Source organism: Bactrocera neohumeralis, chromosome 5 (assembly GCF_024586455.1).
Source record: "Bactrocera neohumeralis isolate Rockhampton chromosome 5, APGP_CSIRO_Bneo_wtdbg2-racon-allhic-juicebox.fasta_v2, whole genome shotgun sequence".
In the NCBI taxonomy this organism is placed as follows: Eukaryota; Metazoa; Arthropoda; class Insecta; order Diptera; family Tephritidae; genus Bactrocera; species Bactrocera neohumeralis.
In genome coordinates this window covers 53764715-53782920 of record NC_065922.1, presented here as the reverse complement: position 1 = coordinate 53782920, position 18206 = coordinate 53764715, and the positions used below count along the sequence as shown (strand labels likewise).

Genomic DNA, 18206 nt, shown 5'->3' with positions numbered 1-18206 from the left:
AATTGCTTATTGTTATGGCAAGTAGCCGTAGTTGTAGTCCGATTTAACTCATATTCACAATGTTACATAGAGATATCAGTAGAATGTCATATATCGAATTGCGGTCGGGCTGGTCTCAAGATATATATTTTCAGCCAAAAGTGGGCGGTGCTACCCCCATTGTTCAATTTTCACCCTGACTCTATTAAAGCCCTATCATACTATCTTGATGTTAAAATTTAATGTTTCTGGCGTATTCAGGAGGCAATGTCCCGATGCCACTTATTAACTTCTTTTAAATCAAATTTAAATTATCGATTGTACAGCTGACAGCTCACCTCCTCACGTTATTCTGACAATTTATATGTAACTCGCTATCTGTCTAGATTAGCTTAAGGTGTTGCAAACAACCGTTAGGTAATCAAAACTTGCTAGAATAAAAACTTATATGTCAGTCATCTTGAGGAAATATCAGTTTGTTATTTGTGAATCAAGAACATGTTAACTCCCCATGTTAGTGAAAACCGTAAATTCCATAAAACTAAATTACTAAACCGATTTCGATGAAAAGTACTCACAGTGATAGGATACGAACCGATTTATATACTCGCAAAAGATTCTCATATTTTATATCAATTTCAATTTAAAAACACTTTCACTGTAGTTTTCGAAATTACTACCCGTCAATTCAAATTGTAAAAACCAAATGACGTCTATGAAAAAAAAATTGTCAGTAAAAAAATTAATAGATTTAAATAAATACATACTTTCAAAGGTATAGAGCCAATCAATTAGCAACGGATATTTGCAATAACTCTATCAAGCCTCGAATATTCTGAGCAACGAGGTAAGGGATCAAAAATTACGCGCTTTAGTATTTGTGTGTTTATGATTTTCTACTAAACTCAAACCAACTGCTTTCTCTATGTTTTTTTGCATTTAAACACGAATAAAAATGTATTTACATACACACATAGCTATGTGCATACACAAAGTGAGACTTCGTAAATTGCAATAAGTGTCAAGTTTCTTGAAGAAAGTGCTTTTGTTCGCGCGTCAGTTGAAGAAGTGTTGGCAGCAATTCACTGCTCACAGTGCAGCTTTCAGGAGAATGAAATAATAATAAAAAGAACAGCACCATAGCTGCCACTTTTTATACAACGTAGTAATAAACTACCAAGAAGACAGGCGGAAAGAAGACAATCGCCGGCACGTGATAAGATGCGCCTACCACGAGTATACAGTTAGGTGCATACGTATGTATGTATGTTTGTTTGCGTATAATAAGATGTCAGTGCTGATATTAAAACTGACAAGAAGTGGCCTAGTAGTCTAGCAAGAAGGTTAACATTATTGGCTCTTAAATTTAGGAAAGCTTAAAGTTAAGTTACCAAATTATCAAACCGACTGCAAAATTAAAGTTTCATGAAAATTAAGAATCGTCTTAAGCTTTGTTCAGAGTATAATAATCAAACTAATTTTAGTTAATTTTTGTGAAAAATATGGCCCAAAACTATTTGGAGGAATGCTTCCTTGATGAAATAAACATCTGAGTCCGTTACTCTTACGTAGAGCTGACTGTTTCAAGCACGGAGCTCCTTTCAGTCTTCAAACACCCATAGTCTTTTTTTATACCCTGATAATGGAAAGAAACTTCCGAGATCCTATAAATTATGTACATATATAAAATACAGTATAATTAAATAAAAATATATACAGAAAAACGTATATAGCTAAAGCGATTGAAGAGCTGAGTCTCATCTGTATACTCGAACTAGTTCCTTAGTTTCTAAAATATTTATCTAAAATTGCGGACCTTCTTTTTCTCACCAAAACCTTTTTATTTGTCGTAATCGCCAATAACGGGCCTCTATGGCATAAAGCTGACATACAAACTGACCGATCAAAATTTTCACGGAATTTGGTACGAGTTATTGTTTAAGGCAACAGTACAGTCTCCGAAATTGTTTCGATCTCACCATAGTATATAGCTCTTATGCAAGTTAATCCACTAAAACTAGGTCTTTACTATTTGGCAAAATATTTTAAGGAAATATAGCATAGATTATCATCCATGGCATCGTTACAATCTTTAAACATATTGTTCAATTCGGACCACTATTACATAAAGCTGCCATTTACTCTGACCCTTGGCGACTGTGAGGAAGCGACTGCAGGTAGCCGTAGGCAAAACACGACTCATTTCGTGGAGTGATTGGGCCACTTATGGAGCCGCTGTATGGTGGGAAGCAGCCACGATTGTCTCGGGGTCCCAAAAATTCCTCTTAACACAGCGTTATATGATGCTTGCCTGTGTGTCGCACCGTCTCAACGGTTCTGTTAGGTGCACTCCCGCTTGATCTGATTTTCATACAGCGTGCTGTTGCATTCAGGTTAAGAAGAGGCTTGAGTGTGTCATTGCTGCGGAATGACTGGATTTCCGATGATGATGTAGATGGAGAGGGTGAGATATCTTTAGAGTAGGAAGGTGTAGGTGCGTTAGGACAATAGTCCTAACGGTCGAGTAACTTATGGGTACATTCGGGACGTTGGGTTTGTTGAGGTTAATCCAGACTTCAGATTTTGTCTGAGGCTGGGTTTTCAGCTTACCAGGCATGGGCCTCTGAATTCATTTTTGCATCAAAAGCACCTATCTGATAGGTCGAGCTATTTTTGTGGGGCGGATATAGAGGACTGGGTGCATGTAATTGAGGAATGCCTGATGTACTCGGGGGATCTATACCCTTAAGGATCTGGGTAGAATGGGGATTAGCTGGAATCATGGACGTCTAGATGTTAGAGGTGTGAGCTCCACTGGTCGGAATGCCGAACAGTTAGGATTGTTTGCGCGTGAATTGTTTAGGCAGCGAAGGCGTTTAACTGAGAATTAGGGTTAGCTTCTTGTGTGAATGTGAATGTGAACCCCTGTTCACCAGCCCAGAGCAGTATGGAAGCTCAACTGGTCATAGCTTCGGCTACGAGGTCTGACCAGAGAGTTAATTCTGATACCACGGGGAGCAGGAGCCCTTAGAGATTATGCGGACTGGCCCCTCAGGATGTATCGTGGTGGTTGCGATTAAAACCCTATTATGGGAAGAACTGACACTTAGTCAGTTGAATGTGGAGTCTCATTGCAAACTCATTGAGGTTTTAGATGGTCATCGAACCCTATCAAGGTGGTTATTGTGTCCATTCCCCATCGTCAATTGGGCGCTGATCAACGCATTGATTTGATCCGCTGTGCTTTTGAGCGCGTGGGGTAAGACTGTATTCAGTCGTTAAACACATCGGACGTTGATCGACCAAACGCAAGTCCCTATATTGACAACTTTTGGTTTTGGCAAATTGTCTTTATGAAAATTTGCTTGGATTACTATTCAAAGCAACAGTATAATCTCTGAAGAAATCAACTGAGGCGGTGAATAATAATAATTTTAAAAAAATCAGAACAGTCGAAAGTAAAGTCTCGAGATACTTTCAACTCACTGCAGAGTAGATTAATCTATTGCATATTAATAGCCTTCACGAGCTCATTGCTGTATCTTTTTTAAATTCAGATATTTAGGATAAATTTCGAAAGACTTAAATATTGGTACTTTCTTTATTTTCTTTAAATTTTCTACTGCCTACAAAACATCTTTGTATTTCTCTATACTCTTAATGAGAGTAATATATGTGCAATGCAAAAAAATTCGTTTGAAACAAAGTTGTTATGCTTTTCTCATTTTATGGTAGAACAGTCGGAAGAGCGACATACCAAACAATTAATGGCAATTTGTTGAGTTCCTGTAACGCGGCAAATAGGAAATGCTGACGAAAACGGAGACAGCTTACGTAAACTAATTAGCGCAGGAATGGCACTTAAATGAAGGGCGTAATCTATTTTACGGAAGCAATTAATTTTCGACAGCAAAAGACGTTTTGTTTTGGTGGTTTCGAAGTATTTCTTCAGTTCTGTAGCGGCGAAAATATTCTGTCTTTTGCCAAATAAAAGGATTTAAGGAGACATTCAGTGTTATAAAGGAAATTCTTTTTTGTCCTGGTAATTTGTCCCAGTTAACCGTGTAAAAGAGGGATTAAGTGTATTTATAAATATATATTTATCTACTTTAAGGTATTTTTTCATTCCATAATACTATAATATGTTTATATGTATGTATGTTTACCAACACATTCACTTATCAATTGCGAATTTACCTAATTTCAGTTAAAAGCGAACTAGACAACAAAGACGCCAACTAATCGACAGCTCTCAAAACTGAGAATAGGAGCTTTCCACAAACGTTTCGCCCTCCCGTAAGCGACGCATACGCTCGCGTACGCAAACCAGTTTAATCATTGCTGCCTTTAACACCGCCACCATTTCCACCATCAGCACCATTGAGCACCCGGCAGCGTCGGCCTCCGTCTCCACTTCCGCCTCCACCTCTGCTGCCGCTGTAATTCCAAACGCTGCAATGCGTCGCTCCTCATTTACACCCGTCTTCAGTTTGAGCACTCAAGAGCCGCTCATTGTTGTTGAAGAGACAAATACCGTCGAGGATGGTGGGGAGGCGGAAGGCGCAGCCGGTGGTGTTGATACCGCAGGTGGCACACGCAAGTCCACAAGCGACGATTCTGAGCCCGACTCGCCCGTCAATCCGTATTTGTTATGCCCATTTCCGGACATGCAACAGCGACGCAAACATTCTTTGCCATCACTGCAAATCACCGAGGGTATAACAGCCAGTCAGGTGCGTCGTTTGTCGGAGGTGGGCGGTGAGAATGGTGGACTTAGTCCGAAAGAAGTGGAGTTTCTGGCAACATTGTCGCAGAAAGCAAATCCCGCCGCGGGTGGCCGCCGACATTCGGTTGTTACAATTTCTGCCGTACCACCGACATTGTTTGGACGCAATCGACGGGAGTCGCTAACAGGCATGCCGCTTGGGTGAGTACAAAAAGCACGTGTAGTGCAATTAATCGCCGGTTGACTTATACGGGAATTAATTTCTTAGTTGTTGTGGTACAGCAAATATTGAATATTTGAGGCACTTATTTCGTTCGGCAATAAACTTAAGCTAAGTTCCGTATTAGGTACCTCCAGACTCGATGAAGATCGTATAGGTTTTAGCGAATGATGAGGCTTCTGACATATCTCATTTAAAACGAGGACTTTATCAATAGAAAGTGTTTTCATATTTCTCTTGATTTCAGCCAACCTCTTCTTCTTCTTTACTGGCGTAGACACCGCTTATAGCCGAGCTAAAACAGCGCGCCAGTCGTTCTTCCTTTTAGCTGTTTGGCGCCAATTGGAGATTCCAGGTACCGCGTCGAATACTCTCAGAGCTGGAAAGTTTTCATCAATGCGGACGACATGACCTAGCCACCCTAGACGCTGTCTCTTAATTTGCTGAACTATGTCAATGTCGTTCTATATCTCGTACAGCTCATTGTTTCATCGGCTGCGGTATTAGCCATTGCCAATGCGCAAAGGACCATAAATCTTCCGCAGAATCTTTCTCTTGAAAACTCGTAAAGCCGACTTATTAGATATGATCGTCCATGCCTCTGTATCATATAGCAGGCCGGTATGATGAATGCCTTGTAGAATTTGGTTCAACAGACTTTACTTTAATTCAAATTGAAGACCAGTTTTTCGGCGACTCAACAGAAAGAAGTGATAAAGATTGAATTGTAGTCTTCTGTAAGGTTTAGGTTTGTGAGTAACCTTAAGCAGTCTTCTGAAGTATTTTCGATTATTCCACTTTTATATTTAATATTGAGATTGGAACCCACAAATATTGCTATTATCTTATTTGCCAGTTTTTGTACTATTATTATTCGTAACGCTCTCCCTCTCTCTTTCCATAGCGGTGGCAGCCGACGTGGCAGTATTATTCAAGGACCACCACTCACCGATCATCGAGGCAGTATCCACAATTTACAACTGGACATCATGGATGGCATTGTGCAGACACGAAAACGTGCCGGCAGCGGTGTGTGGACGGCACCAGTACTGCAAGAGACCGAGAATAATGTGCCAGTGCAAACATAAATTATAACAACGTCCCCCTACCCCACCAATCGGCCCACGACCATTATACTCAAAACTAATAACATCATCGACATCAATGGCGGCAGCAGTAACAACAAGAGCAACAAGCAAGATGAGAAAAATGTTAGTCAAATTAGCAGCAAGACAATTAAGCAGAAGTGCAGCGGCAATGGCAAAAAGCAAAAAACAGTAACGGGCAGTTTGGAGGGTACAACAGCTGAAACAACAACAGCAGCGACAACGGCAACTGGTGGTAATGGATCATCAACATCATGGCACAGCAATTTAGTTTCACGTTTTGGCGCATTGCTCTGCTGGCAATCGCTGGACTGTTGAACCGACGACGAGGCGTGGCTTGAGTGACTCCAACAGTGCAACAGCGAGATTGTAGCGCACATTGTGTGTGTGGCACGTATGGTGGCTGTGCCTATGGTCGGTTTAGAAGTCAACCGAGCAGCAGTGGCCAACCGGAAATGTCAACAGTGCACAGCGTGTGTCAACAATACGGTCTAGCTCAATTTGGTAGCAAAATGTGGAAGCAATCATCAACATTTCCGTATTCCCAAATGGTTGCGAGGCCACATACACGAAAGTCACAAGTCCATCGATTTGCTAGTTATTTGTGTCAGTACATATGTGTTTAATGGCAACAACATTGACGCTGTGCAGGGCACAAATTTGCCAAAGGTCAGCCGAAGGGGGACGTTGGGAAGAAAAAGAAATTACTTTATATTTTCAGTTTACTCGATTTCTATTGTTTGCGAAGTCAAGAGTGGTGTATAAGCAGTGCTTGAATTATTATTGGAGTATTATCATATATTCAGGGAGAGTACTAAGACGTTATGGAGAGCAACGGGTGCATAAGCCAGCGAATAATTTACAACCTCAATACAACTAAAACTTTTCAATGGCTTGAAAAAACAACAAATAATGTGAGTAAGTAAATATTGCTTGACGCCAAAACAAAAATTATTACAAAACTAAAACACGCCTGTATGAAATTAATTCTAATAAAAATTTTTATATAATTTAAATATTAAAACAAGAAAAAACGTTAACTTCGGTGGCGCCGAAGCTAATATATCCTTCACAGGTGCATTTCTTTTAGTAACTATGTGTTCAGTTTATATGGAAGCTATATGCTATAGTAATCCGATCTGAACAATTTTTTTGGAGATTACATTGTTGGCTTAGAAAATAATCTATACCAAATTTCGTGAATATATCTTGTCAAATGCAAAAGTTTTCCATACAAGAACTTTTTTCCGATCGTTCAGTTTGTATGGCAGCTATACATATGATCGGCAGTATATCTTGTCAAATGTGAAAGTTTTCAAATGAGATGGTTCAGTTTATATGGCTTATGTTATAGTAGTACGATATCGGCAGTTCCAACAAATGAGCAGCTTCTTGAAGAGAAAATGACGTTGGCAAAATTTCAAAACGATATCTTAAAAACTGAGGGACTAGTTCGTATATATATGTATACAGACAGACGGACAGGACATGGCTAAATCGACTCAGGTGAACATACTGATCATTTATATATGTATAGTAAAGTTTATTGAGTCTCCGACGCTTCCTAAAAAATGCATTTGGAGAGCATATAATTCTCCCTTTTAAGCAAAAAATGGTAAGACTTTGTACATAATATTAAAATTCTTAATTTATTCTCAAAAATCTATGTCGTCTCCCTCAAAGTAATCTCACTTGGCTTCAATACAATACACCGGTGCCAACGGTTTTTCCAATCCTTAAAACAGTTATTAAAGTCAATTTCCCGAATAGCTTTCAATGCGCGTAACGATACATGTTTAATGTCTTCAATTGACTCAAAACGGTTTCCACGGAGCGGTGGTTTGAGTTTGAATAATAGCCAAAAGTCACACGGAGATAAGTCAGGCGAATGCTGTAGTTGCGGCACAATATTGGCGGCGGAAAATTTAGCAAAAAACTCACAAAGAATCAATGCAGAATGAGATGGTGCATTATCGTGGTTCAAAAACCACGAGTTGTTGGCCCATAATTCCGGTTTCTTTTTACGAATAGCTTCGCACAAACGAGGCATAACAATCAGATTTTAAAATGGTTTTTACTGAACTTTCCGATATTACAACGATACCAGTGAGATCTCTGATTGTTTATCGTTGATTGATGATTCTCAAGCACTTATTCCTTTATTTTATTGACTTGTTGGCCATTAGTTGATGTTGATGGCCATCTTGGGCATGGTTCGTAGTCAACGCGTTTTCGATCCTCTTTGAATAATTTGTACCAATCAAAAACAAAAAAAAATTATCACCGAAGGTCTTTTCTAACATTCTGAACTTTTCCGCACCAGAATCTTAATAACACACACAAAATTTAATCGAACTTCATTGTTGAATAATTTCACTCATCGTCAAAATCGCCGAATGCACTTCATGTACTTCAAAAAGTCAAGGGTACACTAATCACTAATGATTAGTTTGATGTGAAATTTGGTACAGATGTCACTGGCAGTTATGCCAACCTAGAAAAAATATATATGCCTTAGCAATTTTTTTAATAGACAACCACTAATTTTGGTACTCCTGCAACATGTTTCTACAGAATAGAATAGTTTTGTTCACCTAATTTTTTGTAGCGCCGGAAACCAAACGTTGAACTTCGAATGGCTGTTTGTCTATCCGTCATACCTTTGAACTCTACCAGAAACAGTTTCGCATGTCATCTAGAAATTTGCTATCAGAACGATATCTACCTATCCTTCCGTAGCGCCTCTTGTAATGTGTAAGGGCCCTCAATGAAGAAATGTTCCAGTTCGTTTTTCTCTCAAATATTATTTGCATAGCTACTTATAACATAGACTTCAGCTGAAAAAACTGTTCATGTTCCCCGAAAGCTTTATTTCCACAGCACTTCTGTTCACGCCGTTTACCATTGCTGAGAGCTCTTTCTGAGGAAGCCGTCGCAAGTGGCAGCCGCTTTTACTTCCCAGACATAATTTTATGCTCGCTTCAACGTGTATTTTTACCTGTAATCTCTAGAAAAAATATAAAATAATATCCATGCTTTAGCTAATGATTAATTAACAATGACAAATATGTTAACATACATATGCCATGTTTCTTATAGAAACGACCCAAGGTGCTTGACTATACTAAAATTCAGCTAGCAACCCTTCGTTGTAATAATGCGAGAGTAATCCAGACTCACTATTCACTATTTTTGTGAACAAACTTGTTTGCTAAACAAAAATTACCGTTAAAAATATGCTCTAACGTTTGTAGCATGTACTTTAAGCATGTGCTTTAAGTTACTCATACGCAGTGGTAAACAAATCATAAACAACAAGCTGCTTATGTAGTTTAATATGGATATATATATCTATTCGAACTCTATTTTGTACTTGTGAAGAATAAGGTTCCAAAAGAATTGTGAGCGAGCCGGGTTCTAAGTGACTAAAACTTTCTATAAAGTATTGGCATGCATTCTTTTTCTAAAAAAATTGGAAAAATGCGTATTCCATAATTGTTATTGTAGCTGTCCATTATAATATAAATAAGCTTAAAAATCATAATGACGTAAACAAACTTAACGAGATCTGGTGGTAAGCGCAAAAAACGCTGCTGAAGACCGAACTTTCTATGGAAATTTAGAAGTAATAATTCGCTGAAGTCTTAATCTGCTGCAAAGCAATTGTATTTGGCGAACAAGAAACTAATCAATGAGCGCACTGTCTCACATCGTTTAAAATAAGTGAATATCAGAATGCAAACAAACTAGACTAGCCTGCGCAGAGGAAAATCTGCACAAGTAAACGGAGTTCTGGAGGAGCGTTCTAAAGAAAGCACGTCTGGGTATAATCTCTCAATTTAAATATTACAGAAAATGTCTGGTTTTGAGTAAAATGCAACAAAACAGTTTTTCGGAATAAAATCGCAGAGAAAGGAAACTCTGTGGTAAACTTTCTTTGGGAAGAGTTATGTGCAGGGATTTGTTTAAATTTATTGGATTCAGTAGCAAGTTGCCTACAAAAGGCCATGGAAGCCAAAGAAGCTTATGCATTTTACTAAGTTTTCCTTCATTTCTTTATATTTTTAGGTTCAAGAAATAACTATTAATAACTAACCATTTTAAAGCTGAACTTAAAAATTCACGATTCTTATTGCAGCTGTTACATTCACTATAAACCAATTTAAACTTCACAACAAATTTTTTTCATAAAAATGCTTTACTAATATATTTTATATTCATGAAGGTAAAAGCATATTTTCCACAAGGCAAAAAGTCAGCATGCATTATTAGAACAAAAAATTAATACTCAAACTTATGACATGTCATGAGTTGATTTTATTGCAAACGCTCGACAATAAGTTGCTCATACGTACTTGTGTACGATTTAGAAATTATAGCGCAGAAGTTGCCTGAATAGTTGCACATATTTATATACATTTGTGCATTCGCAGATAGTTACAGCTGCTAGGCCATGTCCTTGGCCTTCCCTGGTGGCTGCGAAAAAATTACAATTTCCTTGAATACATTTAATATACATATGTATGTATGTAGATGTATGTAATGTAGGCAGCAGATGTGCTTTTATATATTTACATTTCAAAATCAAGGAATGTTTACATGAGTTGCTGCAACTGGTTGAACATTTTTTATTTTTCTCCTGGGCTCATGTTACTACTGTTGATATTATTTCTGCATTCCCTCACTTTTTATACACGTACATTCATATATGTATTTGTAAATATGTGTGTTTATCACCATTTCCATGCAGGAAATGGCAAAAATAACTGTATATAATTATCATCTGCTTCAAAATACACTGACGTAGGGTTTCAATCTTTTGCTACAATTTTTCGCTGACTGCTCATTGAGCAGGCCAAATGGACAGAATAGCGTGATTGAGTAGAAATTTTACAAATTAAGTCAGCAGAAATATAAATTCATAACAATTTGGCAAAATATATTGAGCATAAATGTCAAATATAAATATCATAATAAATTTGATAGCTGGTTTGACAGCTAGTTTGACAGCTATCCCTAGCTAAGGAAGTACTATACTCCTAAAATACTCTTAAAATTAGAGTAGCATGTGTTTATATGCAGTCAGTATAAAGTATTGTGCAGCTTATGGATTGAGTGAAATATACTTGTAGAACGAACGTAGCATGTTCAAAATTACATTTTCCTTCAGATAACCAACCTACATACATATGTATGTACATAAGTGACACAGAATACACACGAAAAGTGGCGGCGGCTTGTGCTAAATACAGCCAAACCGCAATATCTAATAATAAACCGTGTTGAAAGCTTTATCAGTTGGAACAAATGTTAACCTGTTTGTTGTTGGACTTTGTGCTGTAGCATTTGCATTGGTAAATTGGCATTGGTATCTGAATGTGCACAAAAATAGTTTTAAACTCAGTGAATCAGTTTGAACTTTTTATAACCTCAACGTGATAATTTATGTTCACGTTAGCAGTATATATTTTTGGAATTACTATTTGGTTCCTGAATATACGTGTTTGCCAATATATACATACATCCAAGTATTCATATATATATATATCTGTTCCATACATGTACGGTATATAGACACATACATGCATATTCCCAAAGTTGATTGTTTTTTTGCAAACACCCCTGATGTTTCAGTTTTTATGCTAAAAATAAGTATCCAACGTAAATAAACTCTATATTCTCAATTTAAACTTTGATCCAATCATGTTTTTTTACCAACATGCGATTTTTGGATATTTTGCATAAAGAACGTAAATCCAAAACTTTGATAAAGTGATATTCAAATATAAAATTTCCTGCTTCACAAAAAACATAAAATGATTTTTTCAATAAAAACATGCCTTAAAAAGTTATACTCAGTCAAATTTATATATCAAATGACCTGAGCATTCATACAAGTGGCTTACGCATTCTGTGTTGCTCATACGACCTGGTGTACTATTTGACTTCAGTTCATTTGATGCTTAATGTTAACTGCGTGCAACTTTTAAAGGAATGTTTGTATGAAAAAAAAGTACGTAGGGGAAAATTTTGTATCAGAATAGCGCTTTTTTTAAACTCTAGGTAAAAGGTAAAAAAAATTTATTGCAAATCATCTAAATATCATAAATATGTATAATTAAAATCTATGGGAAAAGTACATTGATTTGGTCACTGTTTAAATTGAAAATATTGATCTTGTTTACGTTATTTTAGAGCAAATACGAGAACATTAATAGAATTTAGCAAAAAAGTAAATCAACTTGGGATAAAGCGAACTTTGAAAAAGTTCAATATATGTACATAAATCTTCTCGTACGTTCGGAGGGTGTAAGGATTTACCTACTTATTCTTCTTTACTGGCGTAGACACCGTTTACATGATTATAGCCGAGTTAACAACAGCGCGCCAGTCGTTTCTTCTTTTTGCAAGGTGGCACCAATTAGAGATTCCAAGTGAAGCCAGGACCTTCTCCACCTAGTCCTTTCTACGGAGTGGAGGTCTTCCTTTTTCTCTGCTTCCCCCGGCGGGTATTGCGTCGAATACTTTCAGAGCTGGAGTGTTTTCGTCCAATCGGACGACATGACCTAGCCAGTGCAGCCGCTGTCTCTTAATTCGCTGAACAATATAAATGTCGTCGCATATCTCATACAGCTCATCGTTCCATTGAATGCCATATTCGCCGTGGCCAACGCACAAAGGACCATAAATCTTTCGCAGAACCAAAAAAAAATTATGTGAAACAACACAAATTCAGTAACTACTGATTTCTGAATATGCTGAACATTTTGTAAAAAGATTTTTCTATAAAAATCGGTCGACAATTTAATAGTGCTGGTGATAATACTTAAATAGTGACCTGGATTAATTCTTTAGCAAGATATATATTTCAAATTATACAAATTTAATAAAGCTTTAGAAAGAATTATTGTTTAGAAAAAATATGGGGAACTTAACAGTCCCAAAGTTGTGATTACTTATCATTGTCTGACCACTTCTGTAAAAGCCGGCTTGTAAAAAGCTCTCATGAGCTTGATATCTTTAACTTCTGAGCGACAAAATAAAATACTCACTAAAAAACAAGAAAATTCAAAGTAAGCAACAACACAAACTTAATAATATTTTTCGAGTTTAGAGCATGAAAAATATACATTGTGACAAAAAAGTATCCGAAAATTGTAAATAAAACGCGAAATATTTAATTATTCATGAATATTTACTTTGTCGCCTTCAAAGTAATCCCCACCACATGTAATACAGTTATGGCAATGATTTTTCCAGTCCTCGAAACACTTTTCACTGCTTATTTTTTTAGATGACCTTCAGCTCCTTCAGCAAATTTCGTTTTATCTCTTCAATCGACTGAAAACAGGTCTCACGGAGAAGCACTTTCAGTTTGGGGAACAAGAAAAAATCACACGGAGCCAAATCTGGCGCATACGGTGGTTGATCGATGGTATTCATTGCGTTTTTGGCTTTAAATCCGGTCGCAATCGTGTCTCGACGCTTTGGTGCATTATCATCTTGTAGAATCCATGAATTGTTCTTTCGAAATGCCGACCGTTTTCGTCGGGTGTTCTCACGCAAACGCCTCAATATGGTCAAATAGAAATCCGAATTGAATATAATCAAACCTCGAATATCGAAAAAAGCAATGAGCATCAGCTTGATTTTTGGCGTAGTTTTTTTGGTTTCTGTTCGTTTTTTCGCCTCCGTTCTGATAATTGTTGACTTGCTTGCATGTCAAACTCATAAACCTATGTCTCATCGGTATGGATCCGAATTCGCGCGATCAAGCATGACCAGAGACCTGTTTACGGTACTCTTTTTGAAAAAAATTCAGATTTATCGGGGCGAGTCGTGCAAGAACGTGTTTTATACCCAAAACATCCACCAAAATCATTCGAACTAACTCTCAAGAGATGTCTTGCCATCGCAGAACGAAACTGATAAAACTGAATCACCGTTACCCTTTTCCAACATTCGCAACGATTCCGCAAAAGAAATTTAATTAGAAATGGAAATTTTGGGAGAAATTCTTTGTTACATATTTTTTTCCATTGTAAAAATCTACTGAGGTGTCCGACTTAAGCAGCATTAGAATCCTTAAAGATTTGGAATATTATTCCCTTTGACTTTACACATACATAAAAAAACCAGACTTGTTAAATAGTGCTCAGATATTTTCAACCCTTAAGTGGTAATCAAGAAAGGAAGAGCTTACTTCAAATGTTCATATTGAAGAACTCTAGAAGCATTTGGAAGTTACATAAAGAGTACAAAAGAATTTGGACTAAAATGATCAAACTTAAAGTGGCTCCATCAAAAATGGTGTATTAGCTTTTATTTCGATCATAAATTAGTTTCCTGAGAAATATTTCTCTGCTAGCTCCGTTTAAGCAATTTCAACTGCGTATAAGCGCTAGTATACGCAAATACCGTTAGTTGATTATTGTGAGCTTACATTTTCGCTCCCAATCTGCAAACTTGAAATTACCAGCTTAGAAGTGAAGCTAAATGATTTCCATATAAGCATTAACTACCGATTATCGCATAAGGGTTTCAATAGTAGAAAAGCTGGAGCAGAGTAAAGCTGCTTTAACGTCACACTTAAAGCATATTAAATTCCACCATATAAAGAGGGTGTAAGGAAAATGCGTTTTTAATGTATGTAATGGAATGCATTTTCACGTAACGGTGCATTGCCATGAACTTTTGCTGTTAAAGCACATCTACGACTTTTATTTTAATAATAAAGAGCCAAACTTAAGCAACAAAATACGAGCATACGATGCGAAAAAAAACATACAGGGGGCGTAGCACAAAACCCACGAACGTGCACACACAGTAAATGAATGCAAGGAGAGCTTACAAGCGCAAAAAAAAAAACATAAGGAAAAATTAAAAATTTACAAAAAGTAGCAAATTGCTCGGTGGTAGAGGCAAAAAAGAAAGCGGAAAGCGAGTGGTGACGAACTGCAAGTGTGTAAAAACCAGAAAGCGCAACAAAATGCCAGCAACAACAATGGCTTTCCTAGCGCATTTCCACTTTCCGTGGTAAACGGAAGGAAATTGGCACAAACAACGGCACACAAAAGGTGTACATGCTCATTTAACCATGCGTTGGTATGGGCATACCCAGTATGAGAACTGAATAGAGGACGAGGTTTAGGGGTGGATGGTTTGATGGCTGATTCAGCGATCGTACTTGGACTTCTGTATGCAGCCCTTTGTGATAAAAAAAATATATAGCTCCTTTGTTCGATCTTATAAGTTAGCAAAGTGCCTAGTGGGCAATACAAATTTGCACAGACGTTTAATTTATTACTCTTCTTCTTAATTGGCGTAGACACCGCTTACGCGATTATAGCCGAGTTAACAACAGCGCGCCAGTCGTTTCTTCTTTTCGCTACGTGGCGCCAATTGGATATTCCAAGCGAAGCCAGGTCCTCCTCCACCTGGTCCTTCCAACGGAGTGGAGGTCTTCCTCTTCCTCTGCTTCCTCCGGCGGGTACTGCGTCGAATACTTTCAGAGCTGGAGTGTTTTCGTTCATCCGGACAACATGACCTAGCCAGCGTATCCGCTGTCTTTTAATTCGCTGAACTATGTCAATGTCGTCGTATATCTCATACAGCTCATCGTTCCAACGAATGCGATATTCGCCGTGGCCAACGCGCAAAGGACCATAAATCTTTCGCAGAACTTTTCTCTCGAAAACTCGTAACGTCGACTCATCAGTTGTTGACATCGTCCAAGCCTCTGCACCATATAGCAGGACGGGAATTATGAGTGACTTATAGAGTTTGGTTTTTGTTTGTCTAGAGAGGACTTTGCTTCTCAATTGCCTACTCAGTCCGAAGTAACACCTGTTGGCAAGAGTTATCCTGCGTTGGATTTCTAGGCTGACATTGTTGGTGGTGTTTACGCTGGTTCCAAGATAGACGAAATTATCAATATCATATCATCGGCATACGCCAGCATCTGTATGCAGCTCGAACTATTTTCTCCAGAAGGAGGTTGAAGAAATCGCACGATAGGGAATCACCTTGTGTGAAACCTCGTTTGGTAACGAACGGCTCGGAGAGGTCCTTCCCGATTCTGACGGAGCTTTTGGTGTTACTCAACGTCAGTTTACACAGCCGTATTAGTTTTGCGGGGATACCAAATTCAGACATCGCGGCATAAAGACAGCTCCTTTTCGTGCTGTCGAAAGCAGCTTTGAAATCGACGAAGAGGTGGTGTGTGTCGATTCTTCTTTCACGGGTCTTTTCCAAGATTTGGCGCATGGTGAATATCTGGTCGGTTGTTGATTTTCCAGGTCTGAAGCCACACTGATAAGGTCCAATCAGTTTGTTGACGGTGGGCTTTAATCTTTCACACAATACGCTCGATAGAACCTTATAAGCGATGTTGAGGAGGCTAATCCCACGGTAGTTGGCGCAGATTGTGGGGTCTCCTTTTTTATGGATTGGGCATAGCACACTTAAATTCCAATCGTTGGGCATGCTTTGTCCGACCATATTTTGCAAAGAAGCTGATGCATGCTCCTTATCAGTTCTTCGCCGCCGTGTTTGAATAGCTCGGCCGGCAATCCGTCGGCCCCTGCCGCTTTGTTGTTCTTCAGGAGGGCAATTGCTATTCGAACTTCTTCATGGTCGGGCAATGGAACGTCTGCTCCATCGTCATCGATTAGGGAATCGAGTTCGCCTTCTCCTGGCGTTGTGCGTTCACTGCCATTCAGCAGGCTGGAGAAGTGTTCCCTCCATAATTTATTACTATTTCGGTGAAATATATAAAAGTGCGACTTCATCTATGCAGCTTCTGCTGCTAGCGTGTGGTAAGATTCTCAACCATGACCTGTAAGAACCCCCAAAAACTAAAAAGAACATAGGCTTATTGATGGTAACTGGTTCTCTTATGATCAATGCTGGGCCAAAAGTATCTTATGATAAGCTCCCACGAAGCCCAGCTATAAAGTAGTGTAATGCCTTTTCTTGGTAGCTTATCAGTTATTTGCAATTCCGCTGTGGCTGGACTGCCATACTAGCCTTATCACAAAGACTGGGCAATACTTAACCAATCATAAAAGCACCATTTTTGCGTTGTAGTATCGCCGCTTTGCTATCAGAGTGGATAGTTACTTCCCTGTCGGAGACTGCGCTCCGCAGACGTAAATCTGCCACTACTTTGATGGAAGCAACCTCGGCTGCAATAGTCAGGGAGTCTATAACTGAAATTTATAGAGAAATTCTGTAGGAGTAGGAGCTACTTCTCCAACGAATTTCCACCAGGTCTGTGAAAGAGAAAAACCAGCCAAAGTTTGGTTCGGCGACTCCACGATCCAAAAGATCCGATTTACGAATATTCAGATATGTGATCATTTAAAAACCCAGATTATCTGAGTCTGATAGCAACTTTCGCGGCCATACACCTTCTGGAAACTGGAAAATGGCTTTAACTGCTATAGTTGGAGTGGACCACACATACCGATTAGCGTCGCCTTTGTGACCTTTTCTGAAGCACTCCACTATACAAAGACCCCTCGGAACCAGAGGACTACTTTCGGCGAGAGGCCCCACCTTTTGTCAATGGTTAATCTACAGCAGTGTAAGGCAATCAGTGCCTTATTTGTTCTCTATTCGATACTAAGTTTCCGTGAAAGCTTACTAGCTAAGACGGCCCTAAATATCTTACCATCTGTACCTCCTAAATCTGAAAGGACGCGTCGAAAACTAAGAAACTACTTTATATATACAAAGACAGATGCACAGACAGACGAACGTGGCTAAAATGACTCAGTTCACTAATCGCCGTGATTATCATCGCTGAACAAAATTTGGCCCGAAAACGTTGGATCTTCTTGGAACTTTTCAAGAGCCAATAGAGCGCAGCTAAGTCGCTTGGGAAGATCGAGCAGCTTCAATTCTTGCACAAGCTGTGAAGACCCCACAAACTATATATATACATATATATATAAATTATCAGCGTGGCAATATGCGAACTAGTCCCTCAGTTTTTGAGATATCAATCAGGAATTTTGCGAGGTCCTTTCCAAAAATTAAAATCATTTCTTAAATGGAACATTTTTTATTTGACAAGATATCTTCACTTCCAAACTATTATGTCTTTAACTGTTTTGGACCAGCGCGCAATTGGTATATATCTGAACTAAAGTTGAGAATTAACATCCCCTGT

The 18206-nt window shown here is 38.4% G+C and overlaps 1 protein-coding gene across 5 annotated transcripts in view; it reads left to right on the top strand.

Annotated features, from left to right (window-relative positions):
• The window catches only part of LOC126758415 (uncharacterized), a 140841-nt gene that overhangs the window by 117302 nt on the left and 5333 nt on the right, over nt 1-18206 (top strand). For 3 of the 5 annotated variants that reach the window (XM_050472676.1, XM_050472677.1, XM_050472674.1), the window contains 2 exons: nt 4187-4906; nt 5830-6945. In XM_050472676.1, coding sequence (XP_050328633.1) covers nt 4437-4906; nt 5830-6013 — 654 coding nt within the window. In that variant the 5' untranslated portion in view covers nt 4187-4436 and the 3' untranslated portion in view covers nt 6014-6945. Of the gene's footprint in view, nt 1-704; nt 827-4186; nt 4907-5829; nt 6950-18206 lie in introns of those variants that run through there. The other 2 variants (XM_050472678.1, XM_050472675.1) reach the window with 2 other exon arrangements.